At 28.7% G+C, this 21,459-nt stretch overlaps 1 protein-coding gene across 1 annotated transcript; it reads right to left on the bottom strand.

The window, feature by feature from the left end:
- Nucleotides 1-2,150: 2,150 nt before the first annotated feature.
- Nucleotides 2,151-20,404, bottom strand: LOC111033167 (E3 ubiquitin-protein ligase MYLIP-like). The gene is made up of 6 exons (XM_022313781.1): nt 19,515-20,404; nt 16,273-16,466; nt 3,851-4,085; nt 3,598-3,773; nt 3,238-3,457; nt 2,151-2,980 (listed from the first exon to the last, which is right to left on the bottom strand). The coding sequence occupies exons 1-6, from the start codon at nt 19,599-19,601 to the stop codon at nt 2,576-2,578; spliced, it is 1,317 nt and encodes a 438-aa protein (XP_022169473.1). The 5' UTR covers nt 19,602-20,404; the 3' UTR covers nt 2,151-2,575.
- Nucleotides 20,405-21,459: the final 1,055 nt, after the last annotated feature.

The following is a 21,459-nucleotide window of genomic DNA, read 5'->3' as shown; positions in this document are numbered from 1 at the left end:
GTGTGATATTTGTGTAATATTATATTATATGTTATCGCTTATCGATAGTGGTTTGTTGTATATATCGCGCCGACCCCGGTGAATTTATATGTATTATTACGTTTCCGTCAGTGTTCGTTGCGAAGTTGTGTCGCGAACTACTACGCCTCATGACGTTCAATAAATATACCTTGTCAATAATATTTTGAGTATTTATTATTTTATACAAATATCACAGTAAGATACCTACGCAAATTCAATTCTTGCTTCCAAATGACGTCCTTAGTCGCAACTAAAATTTGCGATCTGACATCTAATGGAAATAATTTTGAAACTACGTTCAAAATCCAAGGCCAAGTATACCACAAGATTGGGCCATTAATGCCAATGCCTAATGATGATCCAAAGTTTCTCCAAATTTATTTTATGGGCAGTTGTGAGGAACGCATGGCAACTCGGTGCCTGTATAATTTCATCGAACGAGCAGAAGAGAGAGCAATTGTGGAATCTTTGGAAAACTTTTTTGAAAATTATAATCAACTTATCCAATTATTTAAAAGAGTATCGCCTCAATTAAGATATGATAGTTAAATTTTTAAATTTTGGCGAAACGTTTTATTTTCAATCCCATATGAATGAATCTATTTTAAATATTTTTAGAAAATATTAATTTGATTGTACCAAAGAATTAGTAAAAAATTGATTCAATGTATTATAATTACTGAGCCACAGCAACGTGGTCAGCTAGTATTATTATATATATATATATATAATGAAATATATTCTATGTTCTACATTGTACATGCTTCAGTTGAAGTAAAAAAACGTATGCCTACTACCTTCAAGGTTTGACCCTGCGATTTGTTGATCGTTATTGAAAATGTGACTTTTAATGGGAACTGCAACTCGTTGAGATGCTAGATACTCAGCTTGCTGTCGACGCCTATCTTGGGACTGCCTGGTGTCTTGGTAGCTCTACGAACTGCCTCAAGCTCTGTCCATTCAAGCCTTCGCAGTTCGGCTTGTGGAAACGTCTCGTTAAGTCTAGATACTTTCATAGTTCGAGCTTTATTAGAGCTTTGGGAAAGATTAGACTTACGCTTTAATTCTTAGTACGTGCTTGGTGCTTTTTCTACACTTCCGAAAAATACAGAACCGTGGTTTTTATAATGTTTATACTTCAAAAAATGCAATACTTGCTAACAATTCTAATTTACTAAATATAGAAAACAAAATCACGGTCCGTGATTGATTAATTGTTTCTTTGTGAAACATAAATTATTTTTATATATAAACATTTATTTCAATATATGAATACAGTTATTTATTGCAGACATTTTAAGTACAAAATTGCATATTAACACAAAGAATAATGTTTATCATTTTGTTGTAATTCGGTTCCTAGACAGCCCAATTTTACTTAGGTATATTTAATATTTTTCCAGCATCACTGATAATTTGAGAATAATATTAATTCAACTTATCGGCTACCATATTGATAATAATAGTAGTAACAATATAAAATATTCTAAACTGACATACCATCTCGGCATCTCCGCTCAGAAATGTTTTTCGTATAGGTACAATGATTTGATATCATTGAATTAAAATTTAATACTATCCATTACAGCAACATCCATTTACCCGCTTTTAAATATTTAAAAAACCTTAACAATTTATTGAAATTCTCATACTTCTATTGTCTTAATCATAAAAAGTTACTATATTTCATAAATTTGAATTATATTTTTGTATATTTTATAAAGTTCTTTTACTTTAAGATTAGTCAAAAATCATAAAAAACAATTTTGCATAAATTCATTTTATCTATGTTGAGCAATGAGCATAAGTCAGAAAGAGAAAACAAGGATTAAGCTAACATCCTTTTCAGATTTTTACTTGGGTTATAATAGTTTATAATATTTTTAATAATCTCATTTATGCTAAAAAATATTTATTAATATAAATAAAAATAATAATCTTATCATCTTCTCATCAATTCTCTTTTGAATTTTCATCTAAATTAGATTACCAAAAACTAAAAATAATGAGTAAACACAAATCATATGTATAAATTTGCATAATTTTATATATTTCATAATGCAATGATAATTATGATAGAATAAATGAAAAAATAATAATATTTTGAACAAAATCTATAAATAAAAATTCAACTTTAAATACTCATAATTTGAATTGTACTTATTTAACTTCAATAATAAAGTTTAAGTATACATATGTTTGTATTAACAAACAATTGTGTCATCTATCTGAATTATACAAATTAATAGTTTAATGGTAACACAAAAACTTAAATTTAATTATGAGTTTGTATAAAAAGTATACTTAAAAATATATTACCTTAAACTAAATGAATTATAAACAACATGTAAATGATACAAATGAAATTTCCTTTCCATTTTTCACATCAATACCATAAAAAAATTTTATTTTATAAAAATAAATAAGTATGAAAGTATAGGAAGTTTTGATATATTAGCATTATCACAGACATTCATGCTTCGAGGTCAATTTTGACGACAATGCGCCCATTACAAGTCATCATGACTTGAACATACTTTACTCGGTTACATCATCAATGATGAAGACCTGGCAAGTCAGCTAAAGTCGGAATAAACACATGCCTGGATTCATCAATGGCACCTCGACACAGTGGGCAAGTTTCACATCGTTTAACACATGTTCCACATGCAATAACATGACCACATGGGAAAAATACATGATCAATAGTGGCATCCATGCAAATTCTACATGTAAGTGCATCAATGAGTTTGGCTAGTTTGTAGCTATCCTGTGAAGTAGTTGGCTCGGGTTCAGGCGAACTCAGTACAGCTGTAGAGCTGGATGGTGTGACTTTGTTTTGCTTTTCATAGAGTGCACGGCGTGCATTATCATGAACTTCACGGCAGGTCCTCTGTATGTCAAACACATATTTTTTTCCTAATGGTGAATCTTCATTAAATATAGATATAATTGTACCCTGAAAAAAAAACAATTACATCAACAACAGTATTTAGAAATTATCATAGGTCAAAACTGTATACGGAAGAAGAACATTTGAATATCATTGATAAAATTGCATTTAATTAAACACTTCCAAAGTTCAACGTTTCAAATTTAGGTGACAAAATGTATAAAATATTATTTTAACAAAGGTTTTTACATGTGATTTAAAATTTTTTTTAATTTTGTAAATTCACAGAACATTTTTCATAATTAAAATAATATAATATTTACCTTGAGATCCCTGATATATTGTGATGTAACAGCGCCTCTAACCGTTTCACAACTATAGAATGCATGTTTCTCTGTGAGTGCTCTATAAAGAGTATTTGCACCCAGACTAGATTCTAATTTCAATACAATTAGTGTTTCGGAATGTTCAACACCTGCCAAATACCACATCTCAAATACACGACGATGGCTGGCAGCACTGCGGATCGCAGTATAAGGAATCCTAAAAGTTATATTTTACAATATTAATAAAAATTTTTTATTGAAATAGTGTTTTAAAATAGAAGAATTGAATTCAACAATGTCTAATAAAATATGTTTTCATCATTCTAAAAAATTAATATGTCCATTACTAAAATTTACATTTGTTTTTCATGATCAGCTTGATCTGGGTGCTCCAAACTAATACCATGTGGTCCAACTCCCACCAATACTGAAGAACCATTTGTTGTTCTGCCTTCAAATACTTCTTCACCAAAGTTTTGTAGACCAGAGATTTCTTTGATCAACCAATATTCAGCAGTTGTTTGTTTCATACTCTTAAAAAATAACAATAATTTGATAGAGTTTTGACTAAAATAAATTAAACAGGTAAATAAAAATATATTACACATACTTTCATTTCAGACTGAAGATTTTGAATATGATCAATGATAAACTCATCGTCTTCTTTAGGTGCGCCCAAATGTTCACACCAATAGGCGTAAAACTGAACAAGAGCAACCGAGTCATCGCATTCACCAAATTCAGCCTGTGCCAACAATGCAATAGTTTTACATATTGCTTGGCTATCTTTCGGTCTTAAACGCCCTTCACATAGCTCTAACTTGGCATGCAAATAAAACTGATGGCTATAACAAAATAATAATAAAAATAAATAAAATAATAATCGTTAATTAATTGTAAAAAAATAATACAAATAAATACAAATTAGAGAAGCTCTATGATATAAGATAGTACCTATACTTAGAAATATATATAATAAGATAAAGTGAAGTATTCTTGGTGAGGTGATTACCCCCCTTGGTGAGGTATGCTCAATCTACGGGAACACTCTGAGTGTACGTACAGGTTGGCGTTGCTAGCTCCCGGATGGGTGACCACCCGGTTTTTTAGCAACAAATCCTTGCTATACGTTCAAACGTGTTCCAACCAACCGTCCCCCCTCCCCACACAGTACCAGGCTAATGACCTTAGTAGTTGAAACCTTAATCCAAAAAAAAATATATATAATGTATAACATATATATATTAAGATTTCAATCTTTTTTACACAGACAGATACACACACTCATATTATGTATATATATACATTATACACATAATCATATAGTATTATATAATATGTTGATTTAGTAGCCCTTGGATATAGGATACCAAGTATATATTTGTCCACGGTAGCTCTGTTACTAACACGGAAAATCTACTCACAAAACATGGGGGGTACAAAATAACTATATAAAAAATATAGTTGGATATTATAAAAAAAATGTTTTTATATATTTTATTAATTACATTGCATCAAACACATAAAAAATAACAAATAAATTAATGTGAAATTTCCACTTGGTATTATTTAAAATACAATTCTCGAGGTTATTAACATTATTATTCTTATAACCAGAGTTCATGAAAGTTTTATTTCGTGGTGATAAATGGCGGGTACACATATATTCAAGAAAAAATTATTTCACAACACAGTGGTCGCGAAAATTGTATTATGATCTATGAATGAATGTGCTAATAACGGAAAGTTCTTAATAAAATGCAGGCTTATTTTTTTTTAGGTAATAGTACATCTTACAATTGAGGTCAATCTTTATTCACTCCAGTGACCTAAATAATATTAATTATAACGTATGAGGAATGATAGTGCTTAAAAATGTTGCAAGATAAAAATCCATACCCACATGTTGAATGGACGGTGGTGATTGCAGATAGGTGGCCAAATGTGACTAATATTTTTTCGATTTTAATCAATTATACCTATAGATGATAGCAAACATAATAATTATGTTTTGTTTCTCAAGGGCAAACACATAATAACTAAGAAGTAATAGCTTTAGGAAATATACACTCCTTTATTCCAAACAAAACCATGAATTTTTTTTGTTATTCTAAACTAGTCAATAATCATTAGGTAAATATAGGTTCGAATAACACATTTAGTGGATTTGTGGAGAAATTAAATTGTAAATATAGTAATCATCTGTTATAATAACTTAAAGGTTAGTTATATTGATACTCGTCCATTCATACCTTATGGATCATGGATACTAAATTGTGCTTTTTTTTATTTTCTCCACCAACCAAATAGAACAAAACCATTTAAATGTATCAGAATATTAGTCTGTGTTTGGTATCAAAACACTTTGATTCGGTAATCGGTAGTAGCAGTTAGTGCAGACGACGTGTACAGTGTACAAATAGTAGGTAATATTGTGAAACACGTTATTTTTATTTCTCAGATAACCTAAACCGGTTTTGTCAAATTGCACGAAATGCCAAAATATGTAAAAAATCTTACAAAATTAGTATTACACAAATCTCAAAGTCAAAATATTTTGATTTTATCATAGATAGGAAAAATGTGATTAAAACACTTGGAATACGTATCCTGTTAATATTTTTGGCATTTAAAAGTTCTCACAATTCTAAGAGTATTATATCACTCGAGTATAATACTCGGAATTGTGAAATATCCAACTTTTAAATACCAAAAGCTTAATCGCCTTTTAATTTTCTAACCATGTTTCCTCCGTTGTCATAGGACTAACACGACACTTGCCTAAAACCAAATCATTTTTTAACATACTGTTTATAATATGTCAAATGAAAATTGTAATTTGTACTATAATACTCATTAATAATGATAATGAGTCATTATATGATGAATAAACTGTTAATAACTGTTAATATATCCATTTATTATTTTGTATACTTATATTAATTTGGGGGTCCTCAACTAAAACTTCCTGGGCAAATGCCCCGGTTCGCCCCCCCTTCATATCCGGCCCTGATTATAAGTACTATTATGTAATAATTGACTGCATTTTTCAACAAGAATTTTGAATCACCGTTGAGTGAAATGTTGTGCGACGAGTCAGACACCATATCCCGAATTCGTACATTGGCTATAGCCTATAGGTCATGAACCATGTTATCATTTAGGTATACCTACTCTGGCTATTCACTAACCATGTGTAAGACCCAATAAATTCATTATAACATTATATTTATAACTTTATACGATACCACGTCTCTCTAAACTCTAAATAATGAAATAATAACAAAAACACATACCTTCTATTGTGTTGCCTATTATTTTTATACTTAAATAATGAAATTTATATACGTAAGCATTTTAAATTCGACGATGAAAGCTATCAATTCTCACATATACGCACATATTTTAGGCGAAAAACAAAACAATTATATATTTATTGAATTATGGAACCAATTAATCAATAAAACAAGCTTAAGTGACGTAAATAGAACTACGTTAATGTGCGATTGAAAATGTAATGGTTCGTTCAAATTAATCCAAGCTTGATTAAAAAATATTATTTTTAACCAAACTAAAATCATATAGGCGGCAATTATATTTTATCATCGACACATCATTTGACCTTAACTCACTCGCAAGTATGGCCATGAAACAATTTTTATTTGTGTAACACCCGGTGAATACGGAAACTAACAATATGATCAATATTAATTGATGCAATGTAAAAAGTAATGATAGATACTTTTCCTAATTTAAAAATGTAATGAGTATTTTAATTTGAAATTCAACAATTTACTGATGAACTTTGTTATATTGAACAACAGAAATAAGTCCAATGCAAACATCTTATGTAAACTAAAAGTAATCATTTCTATTTTCTTTATATTTGGCATGGAAATATTGTGAACAAAATAGCACATGTGAGACTAAAGTACCAATGTGACTATGTAGACCAAATACACTGGTGATGGCAAAATATTTTATTCTTGATAATTTAATTGCTGAATTGTTGCCAAATAAAATAAAACTTAATGTCTTGGTAAATACCTATATATATAAGTATTTAATTTTCAAAGACATTTTACATTTATATGATACCCAAAGGTGATTTTTACAAGAAATATGCATTTAATTACTATAATATATTAAATGCTACAATAAGGCCATACTGACGCTAATTTGGGTTCAAACTCCACACCCTCGAAATTTTACAGCCTTGAAATGCTTATGCTTATAATATGGTTGTAAATAACATAACTTATTTAAAATTGAATAAATTATTTAATACAATAAATTGAATATTAATTTTGAAACATAATGACTTAGTAAATAAATTGTGTGGATTATGATTTTGTTTACACACTTTTAAGAGTCAAAATAATAATTAATGCATTTGTAATTCAATGTGCGTAATTATAAACAGAGGCAAATCGCTATTAGCTCGAAAATTGATATAACATGAATAAGTAAAATGTGTAATAGAAAAACATGCAAATAAATTATTAAAATAATTAATTTCTTGGTATATAGATCAAAAGAATACCCGTATAGATAATACTAACTAAATATTTTTGGTAATCATTAAAAAGTGTTGAATAGAAATTAAAACAAGAACAAATATAATAGGAGTATAATGATAACAGATTTTACAACTATGCAATTATTATACAATTATTGGAATCTATATTCTAACGCATACCTCGAAGAATCATAATTCATAACTAAGGATAAAAAACGCATTTAAAATATTACACTACAGCTTCCATGAGCTAATATCCATCGACAATAAATAACTAATCAACCTTTTTATTTTGAGGAATGAGCTAGGAGAAGACGTTTATATCACACTTTTTACAAAAGATTGGTCTACATCTTAACCGTAATCAATAAAAAATTATTTCACTATGAGAGATCATTAATACATTTAAATATACAACTTATTATTTCACCTATGTTTAATATAATCGACTTATCGTTAAAGAAATCTTTTTATTATTTAAAATTAATAGTCTGTTATTCACCCGGAGAAATTAATTAGTTGATCTACAAATTAGAATGCAGATAAATACTGCGAAAAATATCCTGTGTATTTCCGGGCATTATGAAAATATGAACAACGAATGACGTTCGAAATAATTGTAGGGTGACCTTTCAAGACCTTTGTTATATTGACAATGAATAATTGTCGAGATAGATTTAAATAATTGCATAATCCAATGATATTCTTCAATGTAGGTGCATCTATAAAAATTTCGTTCTGTTTGATGAAAACCGAAAATAGGTTTCAATAAAAGAAATGTTCTTATATTCATAGTATAAAGATCAATTAAAATATTCCACATTAGTTGAATATATTTTAAACATATTACTATATTAGTAAATAAATGGTTATGCAATTATGGCAGGAAAATAATATAAGAACGAACAAATTACGACTCCATGTCTTCATTAAATGAGTGTCAAACTGAAGGTTCTGTGCGACGAGTGTCTACAGTCTACACCGATGTAAAATAATTTTATCACGTTTGTTGTATAATATAGGTAGGTACGTAAATTTCGTGCAACACGTCACGTGCGCCACAACGTGTACAGTATAAATACTCGTTTAAGCAAGAGAGAAGATACAGAATAACTTAAATGTAACTCAATTTGCTCTGCAAAAAAATAAAATATACCTATACAGTTAAATGTTAATACAAACATAAGAGCAATATATTTGAAAAAACATAAAAGATTCATGACTAAACAATAAACCGAGGTAGGTAAGTAATTATAAACTCCAATACAGAAGCAAAAAAATGAACATTTTGTATTTTTGTCAATAGATTATCATCTATACGGAGAATTTTGAAATCCTTGAATAAACTGTAATAAATTAAGTTGCTAAAATAGGTGAAAATGTAATGAATAATCATATAAAATAGATAAAAGATTTTTATTGCATCGATAAAAAAAAAATTTAATAAATCCATTATATCATTAATTAGGTATTGTTCCCTCATTTTGATATCTGTAAACAAATTTTGTATATTAACATCAAAATTATTATTTTACATATTCTTGTTGATAAATAACATTTCATTTATATAAAACTACAGTTGGATCTTAGATAAATTAAAGACTGGAATTATGATAAAACCAGTTATGAATATTGGGTTTTTACTTATAAGAGAAAAATACATTAAAACAAAAACTGATGTTATAAAAAACTATGCCGAATAAATTTACTGTATTTTAAGTTGTTTTTTTTTTTATTAAAGATAGGCAGTTAAAACTATTCCAATACATTATTGAGACTGTGCGATTTAGATAACATAAATTGTTTAATAATTGAAATGAATTTATTGTTTCAATAAAAATAGTAAGAGCGAATAAGAACTAATAATGTATGTAAACCTAAGATTATTTTTTCAAACTACTTTCAACATAATTTATGGACATTTTTTAGAATGAATTTAGTGCTACACGTTGATAATTATTATTGACGTTTTCAATATGTTGACACCGTCAGCAAATTAGTCATACACTGTAGCGGAAGCATAGCGCACCACAGTTTATTAACAATAAAGAAACATTGGCTGCGGCATCAATGAAACACGGGAGGAGACCCTGGTTTAATGATCGCGAATGACGTTCCCCGGAGCTTTTGTTTTGTTTACTCGGAGCAATTATTATTTTAACACAATATAAAATAATATGCCGAAGCAAAAATTCGCTGTGACAATACTGATAAAATTATAGTCACATCACCAGAGCGTGAACAGATAATTCGAAAGCCAAATAATATAATAATATAATAGTGATATGAAAATGTTAGAAGGTTGCTTTTGAAAAACCAATTGACATTAAAACGCAATATGAGAGGTTTTATCTGCTGTAACCTAATATTCAGGCATTAACAGTAGTAAATAGTAATAGTTAAAATAAATTATAAGAACAATTTAATTGGTAGGTATTAGTATAAATCAATAATTACATTACACTCAAATACACGATTTATTACTGATGTTTTTACACAAACATTTTTACTCTGTCACGTGTATGTTTGTTTGTCTTAATTTATCTTAATTTGTACATTTAGAGGTTGTTCAACTCATCTGAGTCTTGATATAAATAAAACAGATGACAATAGTAAATACAAAGTACAATTTTTAAATGCACCCCTTTAGAAAATGATTTATATTATTAATAACAAATGTATTTAAGAATGGTTGCGGAAAAAAGCAATGGAAATAAAAATTCTGTTACTAGTAACAAATACCCAGTTACAAAATTAATCGAATTGCTAATTAGCAGCAGTGTCAAAATAATATAACTTTTTTTGGATGTGTTATTATTAGAGTACTGATTTGTATGTAACTGCATATTTTGTTCCTTTTCAAATATTAAATGTATATTTTAATTATATTTTTGTAAATAAATTGCGTATGCATTGCATATTTATATACTTTTTTTGTGCCAGTTAAGATTTAATTTTTTTTAAATATTATTTTTATTATTTATTAGTATAATATATATTTTTTTTTACAGCATATTTCAATAATCTTTTAAAGTATAACAAATTATAGAATACATAGTACCAAATACCAATGTAGCATCATTTTAACTCGAAATTTATTTTAACTACTATACAAAGAGTATAAAAATTAAATAGGTAATTTTTCTATGGATCAATTAAAAAATTGTACTGATTAAATGTAATTTGGTTTTATTGTTTTAGATTTTAATAGATTTATCAAAGCCAAATATGTATTTTAGTTTTAAAAAAAGGAGTAATTTTTAGTGAAAATGTGCTTCATAAGTTTAATATAAAATATCAAACATTTAAATCTCGGATTACTTTGTCATAAGCTACAATAATGTAATATAACAAATAACAAACTGATAGTTTTGTTTAGTACACACATTTAATAATCTTTTTTAAAACTATTACATCTCAGTTTACTGAAAGAGGTCATATAAATAGATGTATAACATGTTTCATCATACCCCCCAAGACGGCAATGTTAAATACATAAAACATACAGCTGTTGGGATTGCTTTTAGAATTGTATTGTTTTACAATTCTACTTTAACAACAACTTATCATCCATTAACTTACATCGTGTACAACTATACAAGATGTACTTTTTGGTGTCATACGAATACAATTATTATTCTAATATAATATTACAAATTATAATAAATGTGTAAAAATGAATATTGCATGGGGCAACCTGATTGAGTACGATTTGAGTATTGCAAATTAAATAAATACCAAAGGTTGTGAATGTCCATTGGTCGTCGTTGACAGAAATTTTTGCATGTATGGTACAATGTTATGAAAAAGGTAGGTGTCACAGATAAGCACCTTACGTAACCATAAACTACCAATTTTGTATTTACCTGAATCCAAAAGTTAAAAGTTTATGAACGCTTATCAATTTGTTAAACATTTAGTTGTATTTTATTATATAGTATTGAGTAAAGATCATCAACCCATATCGACCATTTTAATATAGTCTAATGTCTATTGTCTATAAAGTGCAAGTGCAAGGACAAATCACCAATCTGAGTGAAAACGATAATATATATGATAGGTACCTTATTCCTAAAATAGATGTGACTGATAAGAATAATATACATCCAGGAAATAAAACTAAATTAATCATGTGTATCACGCTATCTAACATGATAAATTGATAAATATGAGCCGGAGAAATGCAATGATTATTACTAAAATCAATGATTGTGTACAAGGTCAATAACCACTAAGTATAACTAAATAACAATCAATAATACATTGCGAGTAGCATTGAACCCACATTACGAAATTTAGGGAACAATTGTTAATACTACTTAATAATAAAATAAGGGAACCACAAGGCCAACATTTTTTATATTTATGAATAAGTACAAATAAAACATAATTTTGACAGCCCTGAATTAAAAAACATTTCACGTAAAATATAATATAATAAAATAATATTTACGATGTGGATGACAATATTTTGGAAACTTTCTCTTTGCATTGTTGTTTATAAATTATAATATCAATCACTATAATAGGTACTAAAGCTAACAATACAAGATTGGTTCTGCTAAACGAAAATGTGCTACGTTGCGCATGGGTCAGGGAGAGAAAACAAATTAGTCCACAGACATCCTCTTCAATAAATTCAAGTATTACTATACGTATATAAACGGCAACACTTATAAATAATAAGTATATAATTTGTACAGTTAATTTGTTCAATGATTATAATATCATAGGTACTCACAGTACCCAATACCCATTTTCCATTATCCACAAATAGTTTTTAAAACAGTACAAACATAGTTTCTTACAATTATTAAACATGAAGCCAATTTTTTAAATTGTTAGCTCTATCTAAGGTCAACTGAAATTGCTAAACAAATACAGACAAATATTGATTTTTAATATAATGTCTATTAATTGACTTTGCTTTAAACATTATTGGGAAAAATCTAATCTAAATAATGAACATAACAAAAAATAAATATACAAACAATTAGATAGTTAAGTACCTAATATTAATTTTATATTTTACAATCAGATTATCACATTTTCCTTTTGTTGCTTTATCCCCATAAATTTGACATAAAAGTCAAATGAAATTTTGCAATGTAAATAAAAATGATAGTTAAATTAAATGTTTAAGATCTTAGTACACAAAATCAGAGCCGTGGCAAAAGGGGCAAGTGCCTAGGGCGGCAAAAGTTGTAATATTTTTAAGGGAAGTAAATATTTAAATACATATGTTTAATAGGGGTGGAAAATATTATTGCCCTGGGGTACCAATGAAAGTTAGCACAGTGCTGCAAAATATTATAAAATATAAATTATGTTGCAGATCCATTCATTTTATATCCTGAAGTTATTTAAGTAAAACTAAAATTTTCAAAAACAAATTAAAACTTTTAATCAAATAAATAGGTATTGATCGGCATTAATTATTCAAAAGTAATGGCACATAGTACATACTACTTTTGGAATATATAAAAATGTTTAATGTGATTCTATAGTATTTTACAGAACAAGTCACACTAACAAGTATACATAATCTATTACTGAGCAAGACTAGAAACAAGACAAAATTCATTATAGGGTAGATTGTTTTTACGATTGCTACGGTTGTTACGGTAGGTATTAAACACGTGTATGTGCGGCAAGGCTTCTAACTACTATGAACCCATTGAACCCGGGTGATCACCCATCCGGAAGCTAGTAGCTGTGGCCGTTACTTACTCCCAGTACCATTCCGCGACTGGTAGCAGCCAACGCGCCACACCAAGCCATGTTTTTAATACTGTTTAAGTTGACAACACTGAATAATGTACAATATTGAATTGTATTAATTGATTAATAATTATTAATATATTGTTAAATTATATACATTAAACACTTTATTGGAGCACTTTTTATTTATTTTGAATCATATAAATCCCATAACTTATATATGGAACCCGGATTTGTATGTTTTTGCATATTATTTTCCTTTTCACTTTAACATTTTTTTTTTTAAATAACCTTAATGAATCATACTAATTTTAATTCATCCGTAAACTTTTACTTTGCATATTTTTGCAGATTTGACCATAAATGCATATTTGAATGCTTATTCATCAAATATTTCAATGAATGCACAGTCACAAAAAAATTTTGGTTGGTAGACGCCACAGTAGTGACAAAGTCTAGCAGTCTTGCTATCTTAATTCAAAATACTTATTATATGTAACATAATGTGTATATGTATTATATACATTAAAAATGATCTAGGTTATCACATTGTTTTAAAAAAAGTACATGATATTTTTAAAGATAGATCGCTTGTGAATGAGTCAATATCTATTTCAACACATTTGTCATTACTAGTTAAAACTGTTTAAAAAATTGAAAGTCAAAACATGCTTTTATCTGAAGGTTTTTTTTACTAAATAAATTAGAAGATAAAATTAATTAAGTATTTTAGACAATGAGTTCAACTAGATGAAATTTATCAAGGCCCAGTGATTTTAAGCTCTTTTGAATATGTCCCAATAACTTCCGTAGATGTTAAATGATCATTTTTGACATACAAGTATTATTAACAGATAGATGTTAATGTTTCACCAAAGTAAAACTTAAATATTATTTAATAATTATTTTTTTTAGTATATTTTATTTTTAAACAGAAATATTTATGTACTTACTAATGTGTTTCTATACATTTATGTTTTTATACTTAATACAATTTTCAATTTTTAAATATACATTTTTTTATTGCATATTTTAATGACTTTTACTGCATATTACATGGCATATGTTAATACTTTTAGTGCATACAAATCAGTGGTCTACTTATATATAATACTTTGAGAAAATAATTACATTAATATACCATATGGATATTTATTGATTCTATAAATATAATTATTAAGACACTTTATGTAAATCTAATAATTAAAAACAATTTGATCATAATTTAAAGACCCTTATTTGTGTAGGTACTTTGCAACAAATTTAATATTACTTAACACTAGGGCTCTAAAAGAGTTTTTTGAAATTGGTTAAAACCTTAGTGTTTTTTTGGTTCAATATCATAGCTGCAAATAAAACTAAAAGTCTTCAAATCCAGGTTAAGAACTGTAATATTTTTTTGTTTTAAGTTCAAACCAAGTACTTTTTTTGCATTACTACAACCTCAAGAATCGTAACTGAAACCTAAGAATTCAAAAAAAAAAAACCGTTCGCAAAACTCAAAATACTAAAATTAGAAATAATTTCTTTCAAATTTATAAATCAATTACAATTTACAATTTACAAACAGTTTAATAATTCAAAAATCAGTAACTGAAACTTAAGAATTTAAAATACTGTCCTCAAAACTCAAACAGCAAAATTTTCAAAAACTGATTATAAAATCACAATCAAAAAAGAAATATTAAAAAACTATGAGAAAAGGGGAAAATAAAATGTTAATAAAGTTAATACCTTTTTTTTTCTTACAATGGTACATACAAAATCTATAAAATTTTGTACAACAAGCATATAAGATAAGGGTGACACAACATGGATTTATTGAGTAAGAAGTTATCTATTAGTGGCACTTAGATTGTTGTTTTATATAGGGCAATTGAGAAAAGATATTTAATTTAAATAGTCACGAAACCAATTCTTTTTGAGTCTACGATGTGGATTTCCAGGTAGTGACAAGTTAATACCTACCTAATTAAAATTATTTAATATAATAATTAACAACTATAACTATAATGAAGGTTCAAGTTTCAAGGTATGGTATGCTTTAGATATTTACTAGACATATTAAAGTGATTCGTGAGAAAAAGAAGTGTGACATTTGTAATTTATTTTTGAGTACTTAGTATCAAATATCTACAAAAAATTGGTTTAAATAACCTAATCTATACATTGAACCAATGATTATAAATACTATTGTAGTAATAAAATTGTATTTATAATCAGTAATTGTACATTTGAAAAATGAATTATATAGATGGTACCAATGTACCATACCTAAATTTATATTATAATACATACAAAATATAATAAATAACTGTTTTGTATCATAGAAGTTTAATTTCTTAAGTTGTACATAGTAGTGTACACTTAGATAAGTTTTGAAGTTAAATCTTAATAGGTACATAGTCATAAACATCTCCAATTATAAATTTTCTACTTACGAATACCTAGTAAATTTTTATTTTTATTTTAAGTTTTCTATAGCTATGTATAAAATTATTATTTGTTAATATTTAATCAGGTTTGCGAATACCCAGTAGTAAATAGAAAGCACCTATTAAAGAAATGATAATTTTTTTAATGATGTCATACTTTATTATATAAGTATATTATTATAAAATTCTATGATATCGTATAGTAGCATTCTTTATGAGAACTTAAAAACATTTTTAATTTATTGTTAAAAATACAATACATTAATGCTTATAAATTATAATTTATACTTTCTGATGTTGAATAACATCAAACTATCTATAATAGGATAATAATAATTCTTAAATTTTAATACTCACCGGGTAGATTCTTGTAATAATAAATGTGGTGGTACCCAAAATTTCACTCTGAGTGCAAAACGATACGGATGAACTCCGGCCACTTGATGTTCAATCAAATTTCTTAGATTTAACCAAACATCTTGCCCTTTGACAGTTTTGTACTGTAATCCAAAGTAATCACATTCTTTGTTGATGCCCAAACATTCACATACCTATTGGACATAAACAGTTTTTAAAATCTAAGTAGATAAATAGTAAATTGTATTTTAACAAATTATTAAATATTATGTACCTACCTAAGTAGTCAATATAAATCAGAATATCAATTGATAAACATAATTATATAAATCACAGTCAACATTTAATTTTCATTATTTCGCTATTTAATGAAATTATAGGATCTAATAAATACATAAGCTTAAGTTTTTTCAACTAAATATAATTTTTTATAGGCAGTAGGAACATAACAAATCGTTTCTCAATAATTTTAAATAAATAATACAGGTATGTGAGTAGGTACATATATATACTCTGCGCCAGGAGAGAACATTATCGTAATCTGACCAAAACATGCAATCTCACATATCCTCCACCCAACAACAACGGCTTGTTAATATTTGTTACATTCAGCAACAGTCGATGCTATAATATATAAATATACAATCTATGCCATCGAGGAACAAAAAGAGGGAAATGGGGCCTCGGACTAGTCACTGTCGGCTGAGCCGCAGTTAGTTTGCATGTGCAAAATGGTACTGTTCAAGTTGGGAGCAGAGTATAAGTATATTTAATATATTATACTAATTCAACCATTTTAGTATCAATAAATAACATTTTATACTAAAATATCCATCGACTACAAACGTTTAACTTTACAATATATTTAAATACTTTAACTGTATACCACCCTACCTACCCACCTAAGTAATTTCAATTTAAAATTCAAGAGGTATGATTCTTGTTGACATAACTAAAATTTATTAATTTATTAATTTATCTAATTACCTATGCTTTCAGAATCAAGCCTCGGATAGGTACCTATACAAACAATGAAAAAAATATATTATAATATTAAATCTACAAGTTTCCAAAAATTGAGGTACCTATTTACCTGGCTATTTACATTGTAATATTATTGATGTAAACTTAAATTTACTAATAGGTTAAAAAAAAGCAATAAGCACTTTCATCATGCACATATAGTAGATAAGAACTATTATTATTGTTGAATGGAATTTTAATAGCTTAAAAATGACTGTATATTAAAAATACACTAAGAAAATTAAAATACAAAATAGTATACAATAGCAACAAAATAATAGTTAAATGTAAGTTTAAATGTATATCTACTATATTACCACCAGTTTAAAATCGTAAAAATATGCACACGGAGGAGGAGGAATTCATATTAAATACCTACACAGAACCCTTTATAGTTCAGTTGATAGATACAGCCAATTTCCAATGTAAGAACCTCAACCAAGATCATAAATACAATAAAATGTCTTAGATGATGTGGGTAGGTTGTTTGTAATTGTATTACCCACATTAAAATATTAAAAACAGTATTAAAATTTAGAAAAAACTCAACTTTAAACTTTTTATTCACATTGGATAACAACCAATCTACATACATAGCATATTATGTGGTGTTACTAGTGTTAGATACACATAACATAAACAATACCTACATATTAAAGTAATTAAATTTCATATTAATCATTTTAACCACAAAATAATTCAAGATAAATTTTTTTTTTTTTATTGAAGTCATTACTAATCTGATATTCTTTGAAACATTTGTACTCATCTAGCAATTTAAAAACTTCTTACTGCTGTGTTGTAAGACACAGGAATATAATCAAGACAAATTTAAAAACTTTAGTTTATTCATCAAATACCCCGTCAAATACTATATATTTTTTTATTTTAATAAGAAATATACCATCTGTACCCAGAGACACAATAAGAATATGGGCTAATTTACAAAGACGTGAATGAGTTGTTGGAAGAAGCCACACAGTAGTGACACTTGCTATTGACTTGTTATTATTATTATTATTTTTTTTTTTTAGTTAAGGAGATCTCTGCACCATTTTCTAAATACTATATTGTAATTTTGTATTTCATGAAACAACTTGGAAATATCAGAACTAAAATTAATAATATCTTATTGGTACTTAAAATGTATTTTTGATGAAAAGTAAGTGACCCACAACAATGGCGGCCGCCTCATGCAAAAGTGAGAGTGGGTATCCCAATGATTCCAGATTCTAGGACCTAGACAGCTAGACTAGTTTATAATTTATACTCACATAGTCACATACGACCTGTGTATAAAGTGTGTTACCAGTAAAGAGCAAAGAATAAAAAAAATTGGTAGTTGCTTCATGGGAAAAAAAGTTCATGTCACCACTGGCCTTCATATAGGTAGCCTCTGATTATATTACTCTTAATATACCTGCATGAACTATAAGTATTCAAATTACTATTATTTAAAATGTTTTCTACGGAATTAGGTACTATCAGTTGCAAGAATATTTTCAAATAAAATAAAAGTACATTATCCTCAACATTACCTTACCAAAAGGCGTTCAAGCATCAACAAAAAAATGTTCTATTTGTGATGTATTATAGTCATGGAATAATTGGAAGTGAGCAAAAAACAATAATATTTCAGTGATGGCTTGTGAACCTTATAAGTGGCGAAGGAGATATTTTTAATACTCCTGGGAAATTAAAAATGTTCTCAAAACTATAAAATACAAACTTTATTATAATTAATAAATAAGTAGGTACCTAATAACTTATATTTTTTTATAATTTTAACCATAAAGAACCAAACTCAATCATAATCTATATCATAATATTTAGAATGCCTATTAATACGTATTAATATGTGATTAAGATCAATTTGATAAGCCTCATTTTTAACATATTTTTTTTGTACTGGTCAACTAGAGCGTTTAGAGCCAAATACCTATTTTTCACTTTTCACACATATTGGGAAGAAAATGTTTGGGCTGTTGAGTGCTATCACGACAGCTGTAACAAGCATAATGGCACCACAGTTGTTGGTGTTATCATATTCATACATTTCTGGATTAATTTATCAATGAAGTTAAAAATGTATAGACAATTTTAAATAATATAAAATTACTGTTAAAATGGAAAATGTGAATTTTAATATTTATATTTTTCTCTCTTGGAGAGTAAGTTTTGCTAACTAGGTAAAGGTAAGCTAAATACGTTTCGTTTACCTTCTCCAGGCACTCCAGACCTTTTGCTTTGTGGTCGAGCCTGACTTCTATAACGACTGCGTTCGGTTGGCTCACTAAACACCACATTTTCACTGTTCATATTTCGCTTGATTGCGAGCGCAAACGTTACTGCCGCTGCGTTTGTCACCGCGATCGGCAGTCACGGGTGTAATGGATACGAAGGGGTCCGAACAGTCGTGGGGGGGAGCACAACACCGTCAGCAGGACGATTATCGACGACGAGGCGAAAAAAACAAAACCCCGATGATCGGTCACTCGGTCGTTATCGGAAGTAATGGACGACAGCCACGCTCTGTACCCACTTTTCACACCTACGGTGATAATAACGGTGTGTAACGAAACGTATTAAACTGTTGCACACACGACTCCATTCACGGCAACAGGCCACTGACCAGACTGACCGCCACAGCGTACGACACCGACTTTGACGGAGACATTATATTTATTATTATTATTGTTGTTGTTGTTTTTATCGTTGCGGGACGGCGGGAATTCGAGAGCACGCGAGTGCAAGAGACACGGGTGGCGGACGGGAAGAAAACGCGACGAAATTCAAATCGAAATCAAAATTTAAAAAAAATTAGATGACAAGAACGTTATATCAATTAATAACCGTCTGTAGCTAATGGGATTAATGAACATTGAACATTGAGAGCAAACAAAAAAAAAAAAAACAAATAATAACCAACTACCAACAACACGCGCTCGCAGGGGCCGCGGCGTCGATCAGCTGCTGCATACGAACGTTTATAAGTAGGTAGTGTGTGTGGGCCGAAAAGAGGAAGGAGGGAATTACCCGTGGATTACTACAACTGCTGATACTACTACTATTACTACTACTACTACTACTACTATTACTAAATAAATACTATTACCACTACCACTACCACTATTACTACTTCTACTACTGCTGCTAAACGCGAACGGTGGACGTGATCTTCGGCAGTGGTCGGCAGCGGTCGGCGGTCGAGTACAACCGCGAGAAGAGTAAAATATTGTGAGGAGTATAATATTATTATTAAGCCATTATACGCACGCTGGCCATAACCATCACTTATCGGCGGAGTGCGGACGCGGTGAGCGCGATTGTCGCTTTTCTTTCTTTGTCAGGACGGAGGGGCACCGTTGCCGATACCTTCGCGAGTTGCGATTCCACACGTTGCCGCGCAGCATCCCGAGCGATTTCTTTGGCACGACGTTGGTATTCGGAAACGCCGTCTTTTCGAACGATGATATTGAAACTTTATTGTGCCCAAGTAAAGAGGAATTGTTTCGCACATGGCGAATTTTCGGGCCGACCCTCCCCTAACCCTAAGTTATCTTCGCATCCGAACAAATTATCATTTGATATCATCAAATCGGTACTCGTGTCCTTGAATATATTGTTTTTATTATTAACATTTTTAATATTACATTTATTTTATATATTACACAATTATTTTATTGCGCAAGTGGTGAATATTAAGTAGCCAGGAGTCTTGAGTAATGAAACCAACCATTCACTGATGACTGATAGAAGTTCATTTTATGATTTGTAGGGGGGATGCCCTACTATAATATATTGAATAAGCTTAAAAAATATTTAAGAAATGTTTGAGGGAGCTTAGCCTCTAAAGTCTCTCCCATTATGCCATATGGCGCATATGGTACAAGTGAAATGAAATATCGGCAGGATGGTCATCGGTACCTATTCGGTTTAATTCAATAGACTACTAGAGCTAAAACCACGCAACAACTATCAATGGTGTGATCGAGACTGATACGTTATATGATACTGATTTACATTTTAAAACTTAAATAGATATATATATAGGAATTTCTAATTTTTATTTTTCAAGAAATTGCCTATTCCAAACTTCTTAAAATGATAATGTATGCGACTTGCGTCCAATTAGATATAGTAGTATACAGTATTTTATCGAAC

The sequence above is a fragment of the Myzus persicae genome, unplaced genomic scaffold (assembly GCF_001856785.1).
Source record: "Myzus persicae strain clone G006 unplaced genomic scaffold, MPER_G0061.0, whole genome shotgun sequence".
In the NCBI taxonomy this organism is placed as follows: Eukaryota; Metazoa; Arthropoda; class Insecta; order Hemiptera; family Aphididae; genus Myzus; species Myzus persicae.
Note: the sequence above shows the minus strand (reverse complement) of the source record. Positions and strands in the feature narration are given on the sequence as shown.